General features: G+C 33.2%; 1 protein-coding gene and 1 pseudogene across 2 annotated transcripts in view; one reads left to right on the forward strand and one right to left on the reverse strand.

The window, feature by feature from the left end:
- SECISBP2L (SECIS binding protein 2 like) overlaps nt 1-22,176 on the forward strand; it is a 48,637-nt gene that overhangs the window by 4,403 nt on the left and 22,058 nt on the right. For both annotated transcript variants that reach the window (XM_015596052.2, XM_006920383.3), the window contains exons 2-11: nt 2,918-3,096; nt 4,995-5,319; nt 6,893-7,028; nt 11,023-11,252; nt 11,527-11,551; nt 11,899-12,014; nt 17,340-17,474; nt 18,904-18,984; nt 19,722-19,889; nt 20,043-20,184. In XM_015596052.2, coding sequence (XP_015451538.1) covers nt 2,981-3,096; nt 4,995-5,319; nt 6,893-7,028; nt 11,023-11,252; nt 11,527-11,551; nt 11,899-12,014; nt 17,340-17,474; nt 18,904-18,984; nt 19,722-19,889; nt 20,043-20,184 — 1,474 coding nt within the window. In that variant the 5' untranslated portion in view covers nt 2,918-2,980. The remainder of the gene's footprint in view (nt 1-2,917; nt 3,097-4,994; nt 5,320-6,892; nt 7,029-11,022; nt 11,253-11,526; nt 11,552-11,898; nt 12,015-17,339; nt 17,475-18,903; nt 18,985-19,721; nt 19,890-20,042; nt 20,185-22,176) is intronic.
- LOC112469742 lies at nt 5,872-5,990 on the reverse strand (annotated as a pseudogene).

Consider the following 22,176-nt stretch of genomic DNA (forward strand, 5'->3'; position numbering starts at 1 on the left):
GTTTGCCCGTTTTCTCTAAACCTGTCTGTACTGTGCTCTTTCCAGAAGATGTACTTAACACATATTTATTGAATTGCATAGGCTCTCGCTGATCTGAATACATTTGTTTAATAAACTATTTTAAATGAGAATTTTATTTTCATGTTTGAATAAATTGTGTTTTCTAGATTATTCACATCAAAGAAGTGTTCACATTTGTTTTAATATATGCAAAATTTAAAATGCGTAACTTTTTCAAATACAGGTTTCTGGGATTATGATGGTTCATTAATTTGGAAAATTCTGAAATAATTTCTGAAATATAACGATAATTTTACTACGTAGTTTTTTTTTTTTAAGCAAATAGTACAGGAACTTCTTTGTAGTTTAGACTTATTCTATATTTATAGTTTCTTTAAAGAGACAGCTCCTTGCTATAAAATTTCTGATTTCTGAAAAGTATATCTTGGCAAAGGTAGAGACACTGAAGACAGAAGTTAAAACTGAAGAATATTATCATATGAAGAAACGGGTCTAATTTTTTCATAACATTTTGTTCTCTACTACATAAGACATTTTTCTTTGATTTCTCTACTAATATAATTGAAATATTGCTAGAATGTGTTGCTTACCCAACATATTATGTGTATGAGCTTTATTATGCGAATATCAAGAATAATTTGGGATCTTAACATTACCTTTCAGGCCTGAGAACAACAGATGCTGCATTTAGATGTACAGAACTGAAGTCCTCAAAGTCACAATAAACAGCTTTAAAAACCATACAGAGTTGTAACTATAGGAGAAAGTTGCCAGTGTGTTCCTACTAGTGACATCTTCTGTTTGTACAGCTGTTGACGATAGCAGCTTCTCTTTTTTGCTAAACACAAAGGATCATTTCAGTGTTTGTGAATTTTATTGTTGAACTCAGATACCTAGAATTGCACTTTGAATAGAAACCAGTATAAACTTTAATATTTAAGGATATGTACTATGTATATGTGCAGACATTAATTATAAATTATGGGTGATGGTTTTTGAACAGTGGCTTGCCTAAGTTCATAAAACTTTTAAAAAGTACAGATGAAACTAGATAACTTGTTGCAGCTTTTGACTTGAGCAAGAATTTGATTTTGTTGTTACTAAAGCAGTTTATAAGTTGGTATTATTTGGGGTGGGGTGTGTGTCAGGAAAAGTGTTATTTTTAAATTCTCTTATTTATAAAAATGTGATTTAATTTTTCCTTTTTGTTATGTATATGTATGAACTATATAAACTAAGTTTCCATTATTATTGAAAATCAGGGTTTTTTTTTTTTCCTTCTAATCGGAGAAACATTAAGTTGCTATTTTATACTTTATAAATAAATAAGATTTTAGTTATAATGATTACCACAGTGGAAATTCCTGATTTATTCTGTTAGCATTTGAAAGAGTTTTTGCCCCCTGTGTTGAAATTCAAGAAACCAGGTTTAGTTCACAGATGTTTTTAAGTGCAGTTACTAGATCTATTTCAGATTTGGTTAATAGCACAAAAAGAGATTTCAAAGGTAAATCACATAGGAAGGAAGGATATTGAATTAATACTGATATATGGTTCAAATTTCTTGTCCCTCCCTTTTTATAAGCATATCTGAATATTTACACTGGAATCTTTTTCTGAATAAGGCTACACATTGAGCACGTCAGGTTTCCTCTTTAGATTTTCTTGGATTTGTTACGATTACTTTTGTGAGAAACATGCCTAAAATTTATTCTGAGAACTGTGCTTTGGTAAGAACTCCTAATTAATTCCACTCTGGTGTGTTTGTTGGGTAAAAGTTCTGGTTAGGATTGTTGCTTTGAGTGGTCGAAACATTGGATTGCATTTCACTTAACTGGTTTTATAAAGAAGTATTTAGTATCTTTTGATATTGTAACATTTATTTGGTTTTTAACATTTTCAGAATGTGCCTATAGGTTTATTCTTTTTATAATTAAATTTTAAAAATTTGTTGTTAAATAAATACAGAAAAAAACTGCATGAAACCAATGTACAACTAAATGAATTATTATAAGGTGAATACCTTGTAGGTATCATCAAAGCTAGGATACAGAATTTTGCCATGCACACCAGAAGCTCTCCAGGTGTCCCCTCCAAATCACAACTCCCTCTTCCCTAAGAGTAATTCCTATCTTGACTTTTATGGATCTTATTTTCTTTATAGTTTTGTCACTCACTTGTGTATCCTTAACTAGTTTAGTATTTTTAATATGTCTTTTAAATCTCTATAGATTTATTATAAGAAAAGATACAAAATAGGCTAAAATGGAGTACATCGTCTAGATTAGTTTGCTCAGCTTGTCTACTGGGAAACTGAAGTACTCATTTTTTTTGTCAGTTTAATTGTGAATGAGAAGTTTCTTCACCTTTTTATGTTGTTTTTTAAATTTATCTTAGACATTTTCCTTCTTTTTAATTTAACCATACTAATCTAATATCCTGAAATAGGCAGAAAGACTATTTTTTTTTTTTTAGCTATTCAAATATAATTATCCTTCAGAACTGTTGAATGATTTTTTCCCCCTAACAAAATTAGTTAAAAACACATTGTGTCTTAAGAACTAGATTTCTTACTACCAGCTTTATTTTTGGACTCTGAGGTATGATTTCCTTGTACTCCTGATTGTTTTAACAGCTTCGATTACATAAGAGATGTTTCATTGAAATGTAGTAACCTTAGATAAGTTATTCCCTATTTTATTTAAGGGCTTTGTCTTAATAACTTAATCATAATTGATTATTTTAGTTTGCCATTGCTGTTTGGATGTTTTGTGAATACTAAGGAGAGACCTAATTACTATTTGTAAAAACTGAGTCTTTTATTGTTAAAGTGTGAACTTACATTATTTAAGTTTTTTGCTCCTTTGTAATAATGTGTTTCACTTTCTCTTTGAAGAATGTCAAGCTATCTGCTGAGGTAGAGCCATTTATTCCCCAAAAGAAGAATCCGGATGCATTTATGATCCCTATGGCACTCCCAAATGATAATGGAAATGTTTCTGGTGTAGAACCAACTCCAATTCCCAGCTACTTGATTACTTGTTATCCATTTGTGCAGGAAAACCAGTCTAATAGGTAATTTGTTTATTACTGTTTTTAGGGGGAGGAGGGGTTAAGGAAATACAGAAGTTGGCAAGGCACACTAAATTTTTTCCTTTTGTAACTTTTAAACATTAACCATTTTTCTTTTTAAGAGGAGTAAATAAAACCAAATGTGGGATTTTGAAGATTATTAACATGGATTATTTTCTCATTCTTTCTGAGAGGATATGGAGTTCGTTGGATATATCTCTTATAATAAGTAATTGAAATTTGTTTCAAATAAATTGACTTAAATGGAGGAATGAATTCTCAGAAAGCAGTAAACAGAAATCCTTTTTTTGCGGTTAGGCATCTAGTCATAACTACCAAGAGAGGCTGACTTGAGAAAAAAAATACCAAGGGGGCGTCCTTAACTTTGAAGCTTTTATGGTTAGTTAGCAGATACTCTAGACACTGATTGTAGTTTAAATTTAGCTTCTGTGCTATAGTCACAGGGTGATTTAGCAAAATGCTTGCAATTCAGTTAACATTTGACCTAGTAACTGCTAGGGTGTAACTTGTGATAGTCACGATAGCCTTTATATCTCTGCTAAGATTGAATGATTAACACTTCATTGATGTAGTTCATTTTATTGCTATATAAAAATAATTTTAGACTCTTTCAAATTATATCACACACAGAAAGTTGTACTTTAGCACTGCGGAATAAATGGATGAGGCAGCTGGGCCCTAGCCTCTGCCCTATAACCCCTTAGGGCTAAAGCAATCAGTATTTCTACATATCTATAACCCATTGTGGCATTACTAGTGTGCCAAGGCACATTCTTTGAGAAATTCTGGATGGATGAGGTATGAGACTACTAAACAACTATCTCAGAAATTAAATATTCATGTTAATAATCTGAAGCCCAGAAGAACTGGACAAATAGTAGAAGTTTAGGGATCCTTCTCTTTTACATTATATTAAAAATCTTTGACCTATATGGATTATGTTCAAAGTGATTTGTCAACTAACTTTAATAATACTATTTTCGTATTTGACAAAATGACCAGGTGTATAGTATGGTAAATTCAATTTTTCTTAGCTTACCAAATAATCTTTTGAGAATTCATGAGTAAGCTAACCAGCAAATTATTTCAAAATCTTTTTAGAATTATGACAGTGAACATTTTTCTTTTTTGCTTTGTCATGGGAGTAGTGAGAAAAAGTTCTGTGCTTCAGTTCCCTATTACTTCTCATTCGTCAACAATGACCTGTGAAGAAGACTGCTGAGACAGGAGGACTGGTGCTTTATAGAAACTGCACTAGAAGAAGCTCTAATGCTAAGAATAAGATGGCAGTGGACAGGCTTGCCTTTTTCCTCTCTTCTTTCCCTTCGACCTGGAGCCTGCTTCCATTGCCAAGGAGGGGGAGCCAAGAAAGGAGCTGGACTTGTCCAAGGGGTTAGGGGAATATGAGAGAGGAGTAGGAGGCCCTGGGACTGAACTGAAGAATGAGAGGTGGAGGAATCAGATCACTTATTCTAATGATCACCTTACACAATGATCACCTCACCCTGCTCTTTGCAGAAGGCTGTCATAGTTATTAGCATTGGATGGGAACTTTGGACTGTTTACAGATCCAGCAGCTAGGTGTTTAACTGTTAGGAGAGAGTTACAAATAAGAATGATGTGTACTTTAAAATTTTTGGAATGGAGTAAAACTATCAGGTTGAATTCCTTTATACTGTCATTTAAATTATTATTACATGTACATAATAATTCTTTGGCAAAGAAATTTATAAGATGATAATTTTATCTCCTTTTCCAGAATTATTGCAAAGCTACTGTTCTGTAGTGTTTTTTCTTTTTTTAAAATGAGAAGAGATTTTGCTTTGGCATTACTTTCAGAATTGTCAATGGATTTGTTCTTTTTTAATTTGGTTTTACAGACAGTTTCCATTATATAGCAGTGATATACGATGGCAACAGCCTAATCCAAATCCTGCTGGACCATACCTTGCCTACCCCATTATATCTGCTCAGCCACCTGTTTCTACAGAGTATGCATATTATCAGCTGATGCCAGCACCATGTGCCCAAGTGATGGGCTTCTATCATCCTTTTCCTACACCTTACTCCAACACTTTTCAGGCTGCAAATACTGTAAATACTATAACCACAGAATGCACTGAGCGTCCAAATCAGCTCGGACAGGTTTTCCCATTGTCCAGTCATCGAAGCAGAAATAGTAACAGGGGACCAGTGGTACCAAAAGTAAGTGACTGGTTTTGGTTGGCTTTTATGTTTGATGTTTCTTTTGTTAGTAATAGCATCAGTACTTTGTTACTTGTATTGATTAGCCTTTAATACTGAACTTAACTATAAAACATTTGTTCACTATCATAAAATAGTTAAGGGTATAGCATTTATAAAATAATGTTTTCTATTTTTTATTCATTGTTAATTGGTGGTAGGATTTACAGTTATCTTCAGGTTCTTTCAGAGAGTTTTATATAAATGTGATGAACAAATATTTCCAAATTATTTTAATTTAGTGATAAAAATTGCATAGTGACACCAGTATTACTAAGTGGTCAGTTTGGATCCTGTGCTAGCAGTGTGGAATGGCTAATACACTTTCGGCTATTTCAGTCTTCTGAAACCAGCAAGAGATATTATGGAATAGAACATTTGTGATTAATTATATCCCTTCAACTACATTGCTTCTATCCTGGGGATTTTTTTTTTTTTTTTTAGGCGAGGCAACCCTTGGTTGACCTCACAGATTGCAAGGACCTTGTCAGTTTACAATCTCTTATTTTTTTACGCCTATGGCACCTGGTCTTCCTAGGTAGTCTCCCAACCAAGTACTAACCAGGCCTGACCCTGCTTAGCTTCCGAGATCAGACAGGATTGGTCTTGTTCAGGGTGGCATGACCATAGGCTTCCTCAGCTCTTTTGAGCTAATAGAAGGCAGAGTGACTTCTTAGGTATATGTTACAACTGTATCATCAAGGAGTTGCTGCTTTCCTCAATTCCATTAGCCCAGATTTTCAGTGGAAAGTCTTGGCTGTCTTGTGGTATACTTTTTACAAATTCAAATACAAACAAGCAGCAGATATTGCTTTGAAAATCTTTTAGTCTTCATTCATGGGAACACTGTTGGTCAAGGGAAATCCTTTTGGGACCTCTGAGAATGAAAAGAAGTAAGTATTGGAAATAAGATAATAGTATATAACTTTCAGATGTTGAAGAAACATTCTCAGAGTGCATTCCCAGCACTTGAATTTAGGAAGTTAAATTCAGAGTTTTATTATGTAAATTGCTATTAAGTGCTGAATGCTTATATTTTTTAAAAATGAAAGAAAGGATTAGATGTTTTATATATTCTTTTGTAAACTCTAAAGCAGAAATTTCTTTTTTACTTCCTTGCTATCATAGTTTAGCCTTTGGATAAGTTACCACCCTTTTTATTACCCTTTTAAATAAAAACTTACATCCCCTTCTGACATTTTACTCCTATTATTTATTATTAAGAAATTTAAAAATACAAGTAACAATGAAAATTCATATTTTATTAATTACGATAGTGTTAATGATTATTTGAAAAATAATGTATAAATGAGTGTTTAATACCTTATTTAGGTATTATCTGTAGCCAATCATAATACCGATTATGATTGGCTACAGATAATTTCATGAAATCCTAATACAGTAACCCTGTTTCCCTATGAATTGAGAGCCACTAATTTGGAGCATACATTTATTTGTATTTTATAGTGGATGTGTATTTTATAATCAGTGCATTGAGTAGAATCTTAACTTTTTTTTTTTTTACTTAAATCAGCAACAGCTTTTACAACAGCATATAAAAAGCAAAAGGCCACTGTTGAAAAATGTAGCTACTCAGAAAGAGACAAATGCAGCAGGTCCTGATAATCGATCAAAAATTGTGCTTCTGGTAGATGCTTCACAGCAAACTGGTAAGGCAAGTGTTCTTATGTATAACACACATCACTGATTTTTATCTGTGGTCATGCATTGACTTTATAACTGCAGACTATGCCGCTTTTCACGATTCAAATTTTCACCCTTCCATTTATCCTGCCACTTTGTGAAAATTCTCTAGGAAGGATGATACAGTCCATCTCCTTGATGTTCTTTCAACTTATTGGCTTATGTACAATTTTGAGCAGGGTGTGAGGTTTCTTTATGAAGTAGTGGAACAGTTCAGAAATCAGAGATGGAGGGTGGCTCTATAGTGTAGTGGTTAGCACATCTGCTTTACACGCAGAAGGTCCTGGGTTCGCGCCCCAGGTGAAGCTACGGACCATACCCTGGGTGCACTGGGCCCCCAGGTATGCCACGCCCCCCAAGTGCACGGGGGCGGGGGGTGGGCGTGCCAGGCCCTGGGTACGCACCCCGAGCGCATGGGAGGAGATGCCCCACCTTCAGGATCCAGCTCTTAAGGGGAGATGGCAACATCCCTAGGTTAGGAGTGGAAGTGGGGTGGGGGGTTAGGAATTAAAGAGGGGAAAAATAAAAAGAAATCAGAGATGGAATTTTGCAGACATTGTAGAAATATGAGGGATTCATTTTGGTGGAAATCATAATTGTACGTTTTTATAACTAGATTAAAACCCTTTATAAAACATCCTAACATCTTATGATACTTTTATAGAAAGAATTTAGCAAGTTTTCTGTGCCATATTTTAGCATAAAACAACCAAACCTATAAGCGACACCTATATCCTGTCAAACAGGTACAAATTTTCGACTAGTCAGATATAATTTTGTCAGAGTTTTTTAGAGGACAGTATAAGCATTAAATAAAAAAGCTTCATCCTGATAATAGATAAGAATAAATTGTCTTTTAATATTCCAGCTATTTCCCATTTATATCATGAAATTGCAATATGTATCTCTGATTGTAGCCTAATGGCTGTAGAGTAGATGTCTGTCTCCTTTTACCCATTGTCATCGATACTAGTAAATCCTTGTTTATGATCAAAGGCCACAAATTAAATCTGTTTAAAGGTCATTTGCTCTTTACCTCTCTACAGTCTCCACTCAGATATAGTCTGGCTTAAAAATGAATTAAAACACATACTTTCTTTCGTTTGGTCTGTACCTTTTCTTTTGGATATCTATTTCAGTTATCCTTTTATAATTGCTTAGATCCATTAGGAACAAGAAAGGATCTGGGAATCAATTAAAAAACAATCTTGCTGGTAGTACAGTCATTGTGTGGTTTCTAGGGCATAAAGCAGTGAGATTAAGTTACTTTGACAAAGGCTTAAAGTGACTGTGGAAAAAAATCACAATGTAATATATTACAAAATTTTCTGTTTTGGTTGTTCCTACTCATAATGACCCATTTCTACATGCTTTCAACCCTGGCATTGCTTTTTAAAATTATCTTTAGTTTGCTCATTATGATGACCACAAAGACAGCCTTCTGAAGTATAAGAATAAGAAAAGGAAAAGATAAAGGTATAATTTGAGTAGATTATATTTTCTATAGTATTCTTATTCTTTAGTTTGTTTTCAGATTCTGAAGATTGTATATTCTGTCTGTTTTTATTCTTTAATTTTTAATTTCTGAGGATTGGTATCAATCAGGTAGAATGAAATGCTATATAGTTTAAAGGAATTTGTAATAGATTCTTATTCTTGGACACAAGCTTGTATTTAGTAAGAGTTTAGTAAAATGGGTAGATATAATATACAAGTTAATTGTGTAACAGTGTGCTACCAACAAACAAAATTTAAGAAAAGATGCCATTTACAATGGCAACAAAAATAGTTTCTGGCAGTGAACCTTATATAAAATGTACAAAACATTTATACAGAAAACTATAACTTTATAATAGGACATTTAAAAAAATCTAAATATCACGTTCATGTAGGATAATTTGAAGTTACAGATGTCATTTTTCCCTGAACTAGTCTCTAGATTCAGTGAAGTTCCAATGAAAATTCCAATAGAAATTTTTGAGGAACTAGTCAAACTAATTCTAAAATAAAGAAGTACTAGTCTGAGAAGCCAAGATATCCCTGGAAAAGAACTCTTTCTCTAGATATCAAGACCTGTTTGCCTTCCTAATTCCTATATTCTTATACAAAAATATAATATACAGAAATTAAACAGAACAGAGTCCAGAAACTGTATATGGAAATTCATATGTGAAAAATGACAGAGGTAGCATTACAGATCCCTAATTTATACCCCATGCAGATCTATTCAAGATGGATGAAGGAATTAAATGGGAAAATCCTATGTAAAAGAAAATAAAGGCAGATGTCTTTATGACTGTAGGGAGGGAACTATTTCTAAAATATAAAATTTCTGTTTATCAAAAGCGAGTGAAAGAACAAGCTACAAACTTGGCAAAGATTTTTACCATACATATAACTGACAAAGGATTAGTATGAGGACATATAAAACATTCATATGACTCAATGAGAAAATGATCTCACCTTGCCCTAAGGGTCCCTGGAACACAGTGCTAGGGCACTGAAACAATTTGGCAGAACTATAGGAATTTTTCCTTTGACCCAATTATCCCACTCCTGTGTTTCTAAGTAGAATCTCCCCCTAGAAAGAAAAGAGGCTGTTTGGTCAAAGATGCACAACAAAAACACTGAAAACTTCCCAATGTCCAGTAACAGGGCAAGTCAAGAGAAGTATAGGACATCCACTCAGTGAAATAATAATGAGCCTTCTTACATTATAATTATGAAGAACATATACACAGTATTAAACAGTGCAACGCTAAAATTATATTGAGGCTGTATAAAAATTATGTGTGGGCAGAAATGTGGATAAAGGAAAATTTATGATTTGTTGGGTTGGGAGGAGAGTGTTCTTTTTTTTAATATCTTGTGATTACAATTCGTGAAATACGAAAATAAGAAACAGATAACTCAATGGAAAAATAGGCAGAAGTCAGACAATCCAAAAGTAAAATCAAAAAGTGTTTCACAGAAGGGAAAACATTAATAGCTAAAAGCATCAGAAAACATGCTTAATCTGATTATTAAACAGGAAAATGCAAATTAAAACTCACAGTGAGCCATCTCTTTATACCCACTAACAGTCGACAAAACTTGTAGCCTAGAAGATAGTATCAAATATTTGACGAATATGTGGATCAGTGGGGATATTAATATCCTGTCATTGGAAGGTAAACTGTTATAACATTGAAAAGGATTTGGCATTACCATGTAAAGTTGAATATATGTATCTCCTAAGGCCTCAACATTGTTTACCTTAGAGAAACTTTCATGTGCACATATATACGTTCATGTATGTCTGTATAAGAATGCTTACAGCAGTATTATTCTTAATAATAGTACAGTCCCAAACCAACCCAAGTGTGTCATCCATGGTACAAAGGGTAAACACATTATGGTATAATCATACATAGGCATTCTAGATTCCAGTGACATTAATGAATTATAGCCATATGCATCAGAATCAATGTTGAGGGGGTGGTGGAGTAGGAGGCAAATCACAGAAAAAGTATGTTTTAATTTTTATAAAGTTAAAAATGCAAAATTACATGATTTATATTTTAAGAATACCAAAATTCGTAGTACATCTATTTTTAAAAGTGAGGGAATGATAAACAGAATTCAGAATAGAGGTTACCAGAGGAGGGAAGAGGATGCAACGATGGGGGCGGGGCGGGGCGGGGCGGGGACGTGCGGTGTACTTAAAGGATTGGTGGTGTTCTGTTTCTTAAATAGGTAATGGGGCTTTTAATATACTATGTGCCGATTTTTTTTCTTTTTATAATAAACGTGTTATAAACCAACTTGTCAGAAATATCTTACATTTGATGCTCTTTTCAAAAAGTTTTCACTGTTTACAAAGTTAGATATCTTTATTTTCTTAGACCCTTAATGATAATATAACAAGAATTTATCAACTTGGTTCTCACAAAGAATTGTCACACTTTCTTTGCCTTGGAGATTTCCCGTCAGACATCGCTAACAAGTCTCTCTCCGAGAGCTCTGCCACAATGCTCTGGAAGTCCAAAGGCAGGAGGAGAAGAGCATCCCACCCTACTGCTGAATCCTCTAGTGAGCAAGGGGCTAGTGAAGCCGACATTGACAGTGATAGTGGCTACTGCAGTCCCAAACACAGCAACAACCAGCCCATAGCAGGGGCTTTGCGAAATCCTGATTCTAGCAACGTGAATGTATGTAACATTGCTTTGATTTATCAGTCATCTGTGTCAGTATTATTCTGTGTCCTCTGCTAAAACTTGAGTATCTGTTTTCATTAGTAATTTCTATAATAGGATGGTTACAAATATATTTTGTGTACTAATATGAAAAATATTCATTTATGGAGAATATTTTTTCTAAGATTGTAATAAGCGTGCTTCATATTAGACTAGTTTATGAAATGTTTTGTAGGGCATATGGTGTTTCTAAGTGGAGCATAATTGTCTTTTTTGTTTCTATTTTTAGCATGTGGAATCATCTATATGTGCAGGTACTTATTTTTCTGCTAAGTATTTCTGCTATACTCTGTTCTTTGTCCATGTCAAAGTTTTGCTTTTAAGCATCATGCTTACTGATGCTGCGAAAAAAATGAGAAATAGTCCGAAGAGATTTAAGTTAATTTGAAAGTTTAGTTTTGCTGATAAAATTTGAGAAAATGCCAGTCAGAGATATTCTGCAGATGACACCTGTATTACTAAGAACTGGAATACCACTTAAAGTTTATAATTTCCATTATTACATTTATAGTGACTGAATTTCATTACATGAATTTAGAGGGCAGTATAGGTTTTGGCATCTTTTATAAGTGAATATATTTTTAAATCTCGGTTGTTACAGGTGGTGTAAATTGGTCTAATGTAACTTGCCAGGCAACTCAGAAAAAACCTTGGATGGAAAAAAATCAGACATTTTCCAGAGGTGGAAGGCAGACTGAACAAAGAAATAATTCACAGGTAATTTGAATTAGGTTGGAGAAATTTGGTTAATGTAAGATGAAGTATTATAAATGATATAGGGGTTTTGAAGAGAAGTGTCCTTAATTTTTGTGATTCATATTGAATTATTTAAAAGTAAGATATATCTGTAACTTTCAAATGGTTTAGCCAATAAAATTATTAAAGTAACGAAACAAAATGGCAAAAATGTTGAAAGTAGGTGGTGTATATATGGGTGCATTTTGTACCATTTTCTACTTTCCTATATTTAAGGAATATATTTGGCTATTTCATAATTTTAAAATAGAATACCCTCCAATCCTGGTTCACCTGCAGACTTATCTATATAAAACAATTAAAAGCATTTTAATGCCTTAAATATTGATTCTTTGAACTTCAGGACTGCAGTCTTGTCCATGTGATTTTACTTGACTATAAACACAAGCCACACTCTGCTTATTGCTGTGCCATAGTGATGACTGCCTCCTGCCATAGTGTGGCCAGTCTGGGCAGCCTGGTCTTAGAGAGCAAGATCTAGCTGCAGTACAGCAGAGTAAGCTATATACTGCCACAGACTTCCACAAACTGTCTTCCTGCATTGGTTGTCTATGAAATCAGACACTTGTTTATTGGTCAGTATTTTTCCTTTTTAACTTTTTAGATAGACTTCCTGGATTCCTTAAATCTAGTTAAGGAATTAAAGTCATATGAATAGATCTGTGGAAGAACTGAAATAAGAGTAAATTACTAACGGATTAAATAGACTTGCCTGTTCCTTTGCCTCTCTAAAATGAAGTATCAGGAAAACAAGCAGAATAATGCCCTCTTCCCTATGGTTACTGCAAAAATCAATTGTTTGTGGCAGGCTTGTGAGGCAGTCTAGCTTTATTTGATTAAAAACAAAAGAACCAAAACAAGAATTGTTTAGATAAACAAAATCTACAAAATGTTCAGTTAAGTGATGAAATTTTATGTTGAAATTGTAAATGTGTGACCTGTGAAGTTTGCATCCTCAGTGCTGTTAACTATTTGGTATCAGTAGCCTGCTGAAGAGAGAATAACACTTATATGGAAAAACATTTTCTCTCTACTTCAAAACTGGTGGGAAATGGTAAAAGAACAACAGCAAAAAAGAAAATTATGAAAATACATGTAGTATGTTAAGTTTTGTTTATTTTGTATCTTCATTCCAAAAGAACTAGAGCCAGTTTGTTTTCTACTTCTGATGCTTTGTTATACTTTTCTTAAGCTTGTATTTGTTTGATTTTTGACGTGCAGAATCTTTTTTAAGTCAAAATATTTTCCCCTTTTGCAATTTACAATTATTTTTAGGTTTAAAAGTCTTTTAGAAATCAAATATTCACTTGTATGTTCTGCTTTTTTATATCGTAATGTTTCAAGACTTCCATTTGAGATTGATTTTGATGCATGGTACAACATAATGATGTCGATTTCTTATGTCTTAGATGTTCTTTCTAGGCTGTTTTTGTTCCAGTTAATAGAAATTTGTACCTTTACCATGCTATTTTAACTACTGTATTATGCAGTGATTTTTAGTATTTTTACCAGTGTTTTAATATTTGAAAAGGCAGATTCTTTCTATACTCCGATAAAACTTTAATTTTAAATGATGGAGAGAGTCTAAAAACTTAAGTTTTTTAAAAATGGTTTTGTTTTGTGAATAGGTTGTAAAATAAAAGAGATGGAAAGGGTTATACAAAATCTCATTTTCACCCGTCCCCCCTTGTCTTCTCCTATTCCCTTTATCTTTGCCCTATATCTATTCTGCTTTGACTAATTTCTTACGTACTTTTCCAGAATTTCATATAATTATAGATAAATACAAGTATGTATCTTATGTTTTATCCACTCTGTGCTCTGCTTTCATCACTTAACAATGTATCTTGGAGACATTTCCGTATTATTACATAGAGGGCTTCCTTACTTTTTAAAAAAAACAACTCCTATTGAATATGGATATATCATTGATTTGTGTAGTTTTAGTGATGGACACTTGAGTCATTTGAAAACTTGCTGTTATACATGCTACAGTGTCATTTAGAAATGTGTGTATGTATATCAGTAGAATAAATTTCTAAATAAGGGACTGCTGGGTGAAAAGATAAAGTCATCTTTGTTATTCAGTAAATATCACCAGATTGTACCGTTTTACATTCTCAACAGTAGTGTAGAGAGTGGATATTTCTGTATAGCCTAAGAAATCACATGTTTTTAGGATTTTAGATTTGCACCAGTTAGGTTAAAATGTGTATCAATGTAGTTGAACATCTTTTCATATGTTTAAGGGCCATTGTATTTTTCTGTGAATTTGTCTGATCATATCCTATACTCATTTTCTGTATCTTGATCTTTTGTACATTTTTCTAATTATTTTGATCAGGTTCTTTAAAAATTTTGGGCGCCTTTAGTTTGTAATATCAGTTGTAAATATTTTGCTAGGTTTTTCTTTTAATTTTTGACTTTGTTCATTATTATTACCATGCATAAGTTACTTTATGTTTTAAATAGCATTAAGAAATTTATTTTTATAAGAATATATATTATATCCTTGACTTTGTTTTTGCTTTTTAAAATGGCTTCTGGGTTTTAAATCATAGTTAGACAAGCCATGTCCCTACTCCAGGGTTATGAAAGAATTTGCTGTTTTCCTCTAGTGTATTAATGGTCTCATTTTTTTGCATTTAAATCTTTATTTCATTCGGAGTTTGTCCTGGCGGATGGTGTGAGATATGGGTCTTACTTTATATTTTCCAGGTGGCTACCCAAATCTCCCAACACCGTTTATTTAAAAATTCATCTCTTTACTAATTTGAGATAAACACCTTTATCACCTATTAAGTTATTTTTATATATATTGAAATCTGTTGTGCACCTTCTGTTTTGTTCCATTGATCACTAATCTGTCAACTCAGGGAGAATGGATTACCCTTATGATGTGTGGCATCTTTCTGTGTAAAAAAACAGTATGTCTTCCTATTTTTGAGTCATTCTTCTGTGTTCTTCAGAAATATTTTGTAGTTTTCTGAAAATAAATTTGTATATATTCCTCATGTCAATTCCTAGTATTTTTTCTTTTTTGTCGTGTATATCGGGCATGAAAACTTCAGTCTTTTAGTATTACTTTTGTGTTAGCCATTTAAGAATCTTAATATACATTTGAGGTTGTGGTTTCTGCTTTGTTCTGTTTTGTATGCGCACTTTCTAGCAACAAAACTCTTTTTCTTAGAAGAACTAAAAAAACAATGAGGTCATTTATTCCAGGAGGTAATTGAAATACTTTTACGTTTGGTCTTCATGAACTTTGTTGGGACCAATTAGTTTGATGGTTTTACTTTAATTCTGGAACTTTATGTCTCCAAGTGTAAGAATCAAGTTGCATTTTTTTTTTTCAATTTTCAATTGGTTTAGTATTTACAACCACATTGGTACTTATATACTAACTGGTTTACAAGAGGGCTTTTTTATGTAATTGTAATGCTGTTAGGAGGACAGATTTGCACTTATTTTGGGGGGTAAGGACTATACAAAAAAATGAGTTATACGCATGAGTTATTCTCTTGCTTTTTATTCCTACCTTGGGGCTTAATTATTAGTACTAATTTCAGTGTTTATGTGAATTACAAATTGCATTTGTTTTACTTATTTTCATGAGCCAATTTAAAAAATAGTTTATTATGAAAATTTGTAAAGAGACATTAAGTTGAAATAATTTTACAGGGAACATTCTATCAGGTAGTTGCTTTCTACAATTTTACTGAAATTTGGTTCGTCACATAGGTATTCCTTTTTCCATCTCTCGTTCATGTTCATGAGCCTATTTTAAGATGAGGTAAATATTTAAAACCGAGAAATTCTTGGATATCTGAGAAATTATCTAATTTCTTAGCAGGTGTTTATAGGTTATAGGAAGTAGCCCAGGCATCATAGTGCATATTCTAAGGAAGAATTAAGTTTTCTGTGTCACTATCCTCTTGACCTGGAGTTCTGTCATACAGCCTGTTTCCCAAAAGAGTACAAAAATTCTGTTGAACAGCAAATCTTTTAGACCAGTTGCTTAGCATGGGAATTGCTAGATGATTCCAGTCTTTTGTATACATATTTTTGATTTCAAAGTACAGAGCCTATATACCAGCACCTTCCATCTAGGTCTGCTTCAAGTTTTGTTTGTTTTTAGAATTTTGGGGTAACTGATAGTGAAGATCATACTTCAAGTCTTCTAAGCATTCTGGTTCAGAGAGGCATTTCATATTAGCTGCAATGGGTACTGAAGAGGGAGAACTTAAATTGTCTTAAGATTCTTGAAATGCTTCATGTGTTTTTTTCTTGTCCCAGGGCAATTAAACATTTTATAAATTTATTAGTAAGCTAATAATAATTTATGTGATTGACTGAAGATTAGGTACCAGAAAGGAGGAAAAAGTCTGGTGTGATGATTCTTGAAATGCTTCATGTCTTTTTTTCTTGTCCCAGGGCAATTAAACATTTTATAAATTTATTAGTAAGCTAATAATAATTTATGTGATTGACTGAAGATTTTATTCTCTTAAACCCATTTTCTTAGAAATAAGATTTTTAATTTTTAATCTATTAGGATTTTTTTTTTAAATCTACAGATTTTGGAAGATTTATAATAGTTTGATAAAAAGGGTAATGTGCAGTTTCTCCCAAGAGTAACATTTTGCAAAAACTATTATAGAATAACACAATTCAGATATTGACATTGATACAGTCAAGATACAGAACTGGATCCCTCATATTGCCCTTTTATAACCACACTTCTTTTCTTCCCCTCCAGCCTCTCCTAAAATCCACTAAAATCCACTAATATGTTCCCCCTTGCTATCATTTTTTCATTTCAAGAATGTCTTATAAATGAACTCATATAGTCCTTTTAGGATTGACTTTCACTTGCATAATTCTGGAGATTTATCCAGGTTGTTGGGTATTTCAATAGTTCATTCTTTTTTTTGTGGCTAACTACCGTTTTCATAGCATAGATGTATTACAGTGAGTTTAACTCTTCTCTCAGTAAAAGACACCTGGATTGTTTCCAGTTTTTAGCTATTACGAATAAAGCTGATACAAATGTTCATGTACAGGGTAGTAAAGTAACATGCACTAGTACTACTTTTCATACTTTCTCTATGACCTTATTTCTTAAAAGTTTTAAACTTTTATGATAAATGATGCACTTTTATGAAAATTTATTGCATTGTATACTTTTGTATACTTTTCTCTAAATATGTTAAACTTCAATAAAACATTTACTTAAAAGTAATTAGACATGTTTTCTCTTCCCTACCCGCCCTGGGGTTTGCTTAGGTTGGATTCAGATGCCGAGGACATAGTACTTCCTCAGAAAGAAGACAGAATTTGCAAAAGAGACAAGATAATAAGCAGTTAAACCCCAGTCACTCTCATAGAGGCGACTCAAATTCTGAGTCTTTATATTTTGAGGTATTTTTTTAAGCTCTTTTTGTAAACTGTTATAACAAATGTTATAAAAATTAAGAAATTAATTTTCTTACATTGTGGTAAGTACTTTTTATGTTGAGACATGTGACTCTACTATTAGTACATAAATTAGAAGTATTGACTCATTTTTGTCTTGGTTATATACAGTTAGTCTTCATTAGTTTTACTTTAATACATTTTTGTCATGAATATTCATCATTTTGAAGTAACATGTAGAGGTTAGAACTTGGTATTATATGGATTTCACCTCGTATAAAACTTTTTCCATAGTTTTTGTTATTGTTGTTCAGTCTATTTGTCAAGTTTTTCAGATTTGAATAGTTCAGTCTAAATTTGTGCTGCTAGCAAGGAGACTCTTTAACAGGCAGGCAAGTTTATGTTCGAATTGCAGTGTTTCTGTTTATTCATCTAACTGACTCTTGTTAGAGGCCTGTTTATATGTGTAAAGTAAGGTGGTCTGAATGATGCATTAAGGTGAGTAAACATATGACCCTTAGGGAGGTTGCTATGTAGTAGAGGAATGCAGACATGTATACTCCTAAGTACTTTCTTGAGTAAGGTTGGAGTTGAAAGGAGAGACAAGTCCCTTTGGATTTGGGGCTGAGTAGGAATAACATTTGGAATAGATTTTAAAGATGAGTAGTATTTGTTTGTGTCACTATGGTGAACAACATTCTAGGTAACTAATTTGAGCAACTCATTTTTGTTGGATCATAGTTTCTGTGTAATAGGTTAATAGGTGGAGATTAAACTGGAAAATGTGTTTGAGCCCAGAGGCTAGAGATATATATTAGATAATCTTAATGATTGACCTAAAAGACTCAAGAGTGCATCTTAGTTATTCTATTAAGAACAATACATGTAGCAGATTTATTATTTGCACTACCCATATGATTGGTTCCATATTACATTTAGAAAAAGATATTAGATTTAATTTTCGACGTAAAGGAGGATATTGGTTAAGAAATTACTTCGATTAAGATTTTTTTTTTAACTTTTAATCTTACTGACCGGTGTGTATAGTAATGCAGGATGTGGACTATATTAGCAAAATGCATTTTAAGCCATCTTTTTAAAAATCTTTTTTTCCAAATTATCTGAAATGCGATAAAATCATTTTTTTAATTTCTTTTCTATTAGAGTATAATTTATTAATAAAAATTGAATAGGGCATGCAGTAATACAAAGGATTGATGTGTGGATATACCATTATTTTTGAACAGTTAAATAAGCTGTGTTTTAGCATGTGAGAAGTGATCTTTCCTTTTTAAGACTGACTTTAAATAGTTTAATATTAGAACTATAAAAGCTACTTCCCCATTTTACATTACTCTTTAGCATTATAAAAATTTTTTCTTAAGAGTTTATTTCTTTGAACTCTATTTTTACTTAAAATGTGAAACTATTTTAGGATGAAGATGGATTTCGAGAACTAAATGAGAATGGAAAAGCTAAAGATGAGAATATTCAACAGAAACTTTCTTCAAAAGTAGTAAGTGACTTTTTAAAAATATAAGCAAAATATTTGAACATCTGTTGAACTATAGCTATGTTGAAAAGATATATAGGTACAGCCTGGTATAGAAGAAACAGTGTATTTAGTACTTAAATATTTCTTTTCAGCAAAGCTAGAACAAAGACACTTTCATTTGAAATTCATAGTTTCAATATAGACACGAAAATAGCATTAATTAAATGACATCACACAATATATACTTCATACTGAAACTTTACCAGTTGTCATAGAACTTTATTTTGGAGTTATTTTATTTTATTTTCAGGCCTGAGTGCAGACATCACCTATTGCATTAAACTGTTTTCTCTATTATTTCCCAGTCTAGAATGGTCTCACTGTCTCACTCTTTTCTTTATGACAGTGAATCCTTTGAAGAGTTTAGTCCAGTTACACTGTAGAACAGTGGTCCTCAATCTTTTTGGCCCCATGGACAGGTGCTCCTATGAGAATCTAATGCATGATGATCGGAGGTGGAGCTGAGGCAGTGCTGCTAGTACTGGGGAATGGCTGCAAATATAGATAAAACTTCACCTGCTCACCCACCGCTTACCTCCCGCTGGGTGTCCTGGTTCCTAACAGGCCAGGACCAGTACCAGTCCACAGCCCAGGGATTGGGGCTCTCTGAAGTAGAACATCCCACATTCTGTTTTGTCTTTCTTTATGATTCGACTTTGATGGAATTACTGATAAATGTTTTTCTCTGGTTATCATAGTTGGATGACTTACCTGAAAACTCACCAATCAATATAGTTCAGACTCCAATTCCCATTACAACTTCAGTTCCTAAACGTGCAAAAAGTCAAAAGAAGAAGGCTTTAGCAGCGGCCCTTGCCACGGCTCAAGAATATTCAGAAATAAGTATGGAGCAAAAAAAATTACAGGTATATGCATTTTTATGAACAAATGTAATAATTTACTTGGTACGTTTAGGGGGATGGACAGAAAGAGTGACTGTATTTGATTATATATCATCTTAAATTGCCACACTTTTCATACTAAAACAAAAAATAAATGTTTTCCTGTTTACCTTGCAGGAAGCTTTATCGAAGGCAGCAGGAAAAAAAAATAAGACACCTGTGCAGCTAGATTTGGGGGACATGTTAGCAGCTCTGGAAAAACAACAGCAGGCGATGAAAGCGCGGCAAATTACTAATACCAGGCCTCTGCCCTGTACAGGTGATGTCGTTGGTCTGAGCAGTTCGCTCTTTGGCTTTGCTAATATACTTTGCATGTTGTTAATCTAAATTATATAAATGTAAAATAAATCCAGAGTCTGCTCACCAGCTCCTCTCCTGTTACGCTAGTAGCCCCCATCATTGTGCTACGTTATAGTAGCCTCCTGTTAAACTGTCCTTCCCCAGCTCCAGTTTATTTTAAGGAGTTATATTTTTAAATACAAGCTGGATTATATCCCTCCACAGCTCAGAACCCTCCAGTAACTTTTCTTGTCACTTGGAGTAAAGCCAGAGTCCTGCTAAGGCCATCTCTTAGCTGATCCTGTTACCTTTTTATCCCTCATCGCCATTCTTTCCTGGCACACACTGTTCTAGTCATGTTAGCCCTCTCGCTGTCCCACAGACACACCCAGCATGCTCCTAGCTCAGTATCTTTGTGCTTGTTATTTCTTTTTCCTGGACCTCTATTTCCTTAAATAACAATATATAGATTGTTCCCTCAGATCCTTCAAGTTTCTCTGTTCAAATGTCAATTGGTGTACATTTTGAACCAACCAAATTTTTTTCTTCAAAAGTTTAAGAACCATAAGTAATTTGTCTCTAGAGCTGTTACATTATCCAATCTAAAACCAAGTGGGAAACAGGTGTTTTGAGCAAACATACATGTGCGTATGTGTGTGTGTATGTGAAAGGGAGAAGGAGAAGGGAGAGGGGAGAAGGATCTGGCTTTTTACTGAAACGGTAATTTATATTTTAGCAAACTGTCAAATTTAGAGCTCAGCAGTTCTGATGTGGTCTCTTCATTTCATTCGATAGTCTGTTTTAAAGGATAAGGAATAAAATAAAGAGAAGGTAAAGGCACTGAACAAAAAGCACTGATATTGAGAGGCAAGTTTGCATTTTCTGTTTTGTGGTGTTTTTTTTTTTTTTTTTTTGTAAAGGGTCTGTTGTTTTTAGATTAAAAGATGAGTAATAGTGTATAACTTTAATTTTATGTGCAAAATGTTTAAATCTATAGTTAGTAATCCATCCAGTTTGAAACTTAGCTTTGAGTAACTGTTAGTAAAAATAATATTGAATGCCTGCTAATAAGCTTTAGAATTGCATGTTGTTGAGGTGGAGAAAGTGGCAGTAACATCTCACTAAGCGTAAAGGACTCTAGGGAATAGAACTGGGAGCAGTATTGTGGAGGCATTATGGCCTAGTGGCTCTAAGCAGGGACTCTGGAGTTGAGCTTCCTGAATTTGAATCCTGTTCTTTCATCTGTTTCCTTGACAAGTTATTTAATCTTCCTGTGCTTCAATTTCCTCACATTAAAATGGAGGTAATGATAGTAATACCTGCTTCAGGATTATTTTGAGGAATAAATGAGGTGTAAAGTGCTTAGCAGAGTGTCGGGGTTATAATCATGCAATAAATGTTGACTAATTATTATGGAGGAGATTGTTAACCTGTGATACTTCAAATGACTATTACAAGTTTGATTCATGTAGCAAATGTTAATACATGCAAATATAAATATTCCATGCAAAGCATGGTGTCAAGAACTGTGAGATTACAGCTATGATTAAGATATATACCTGTGGAAAGAAGTTTATATTCTAGTCGGGGAGAAAGACATACACAAATAACTAATATAACATAGTGCCTTAGGAAAGATACCAATGGTTTTATGAACCTGTAGAAGAGGGAATGATTTATGTCAACAGGGAGATATGTGGAGGATGTCACAAATGACTTCATACATGATAGCAGTTTGACTGGGCTTTGAAGGGAGAGTAGTATTCTTCTTGACAGATAGAAATGAAATTAACCTCTAACCTATCACCAGTACTTAAATTGGAAAGCGTTGGTTGTAAAGACGTCAGCTTTCTTGGGAAATCCAACAAAAAGATGAGATGATGGTAGAGATGTGAGAAGATTGTAAAAAATTAATAAGGTTTTGTCTTCTTTCTTTTTTCTTTTTCCACTGATAGAATGTGGAAACAGGTCA

This window comes from Pteropus alecto, unplaced genomic scaffold (assembly GCF_000325575.1).
Source record: "Pteropus alecto unplaced genomic scaffold, ASM32557v1 scaffold86, whole genome shotgun sequence".
Lineage (NCBI taxonomy): Eukaryota > Metazoa > Chordata > Mammalia > Chiroptera > Pteropodidae > Pteropus > Pteropus alecto.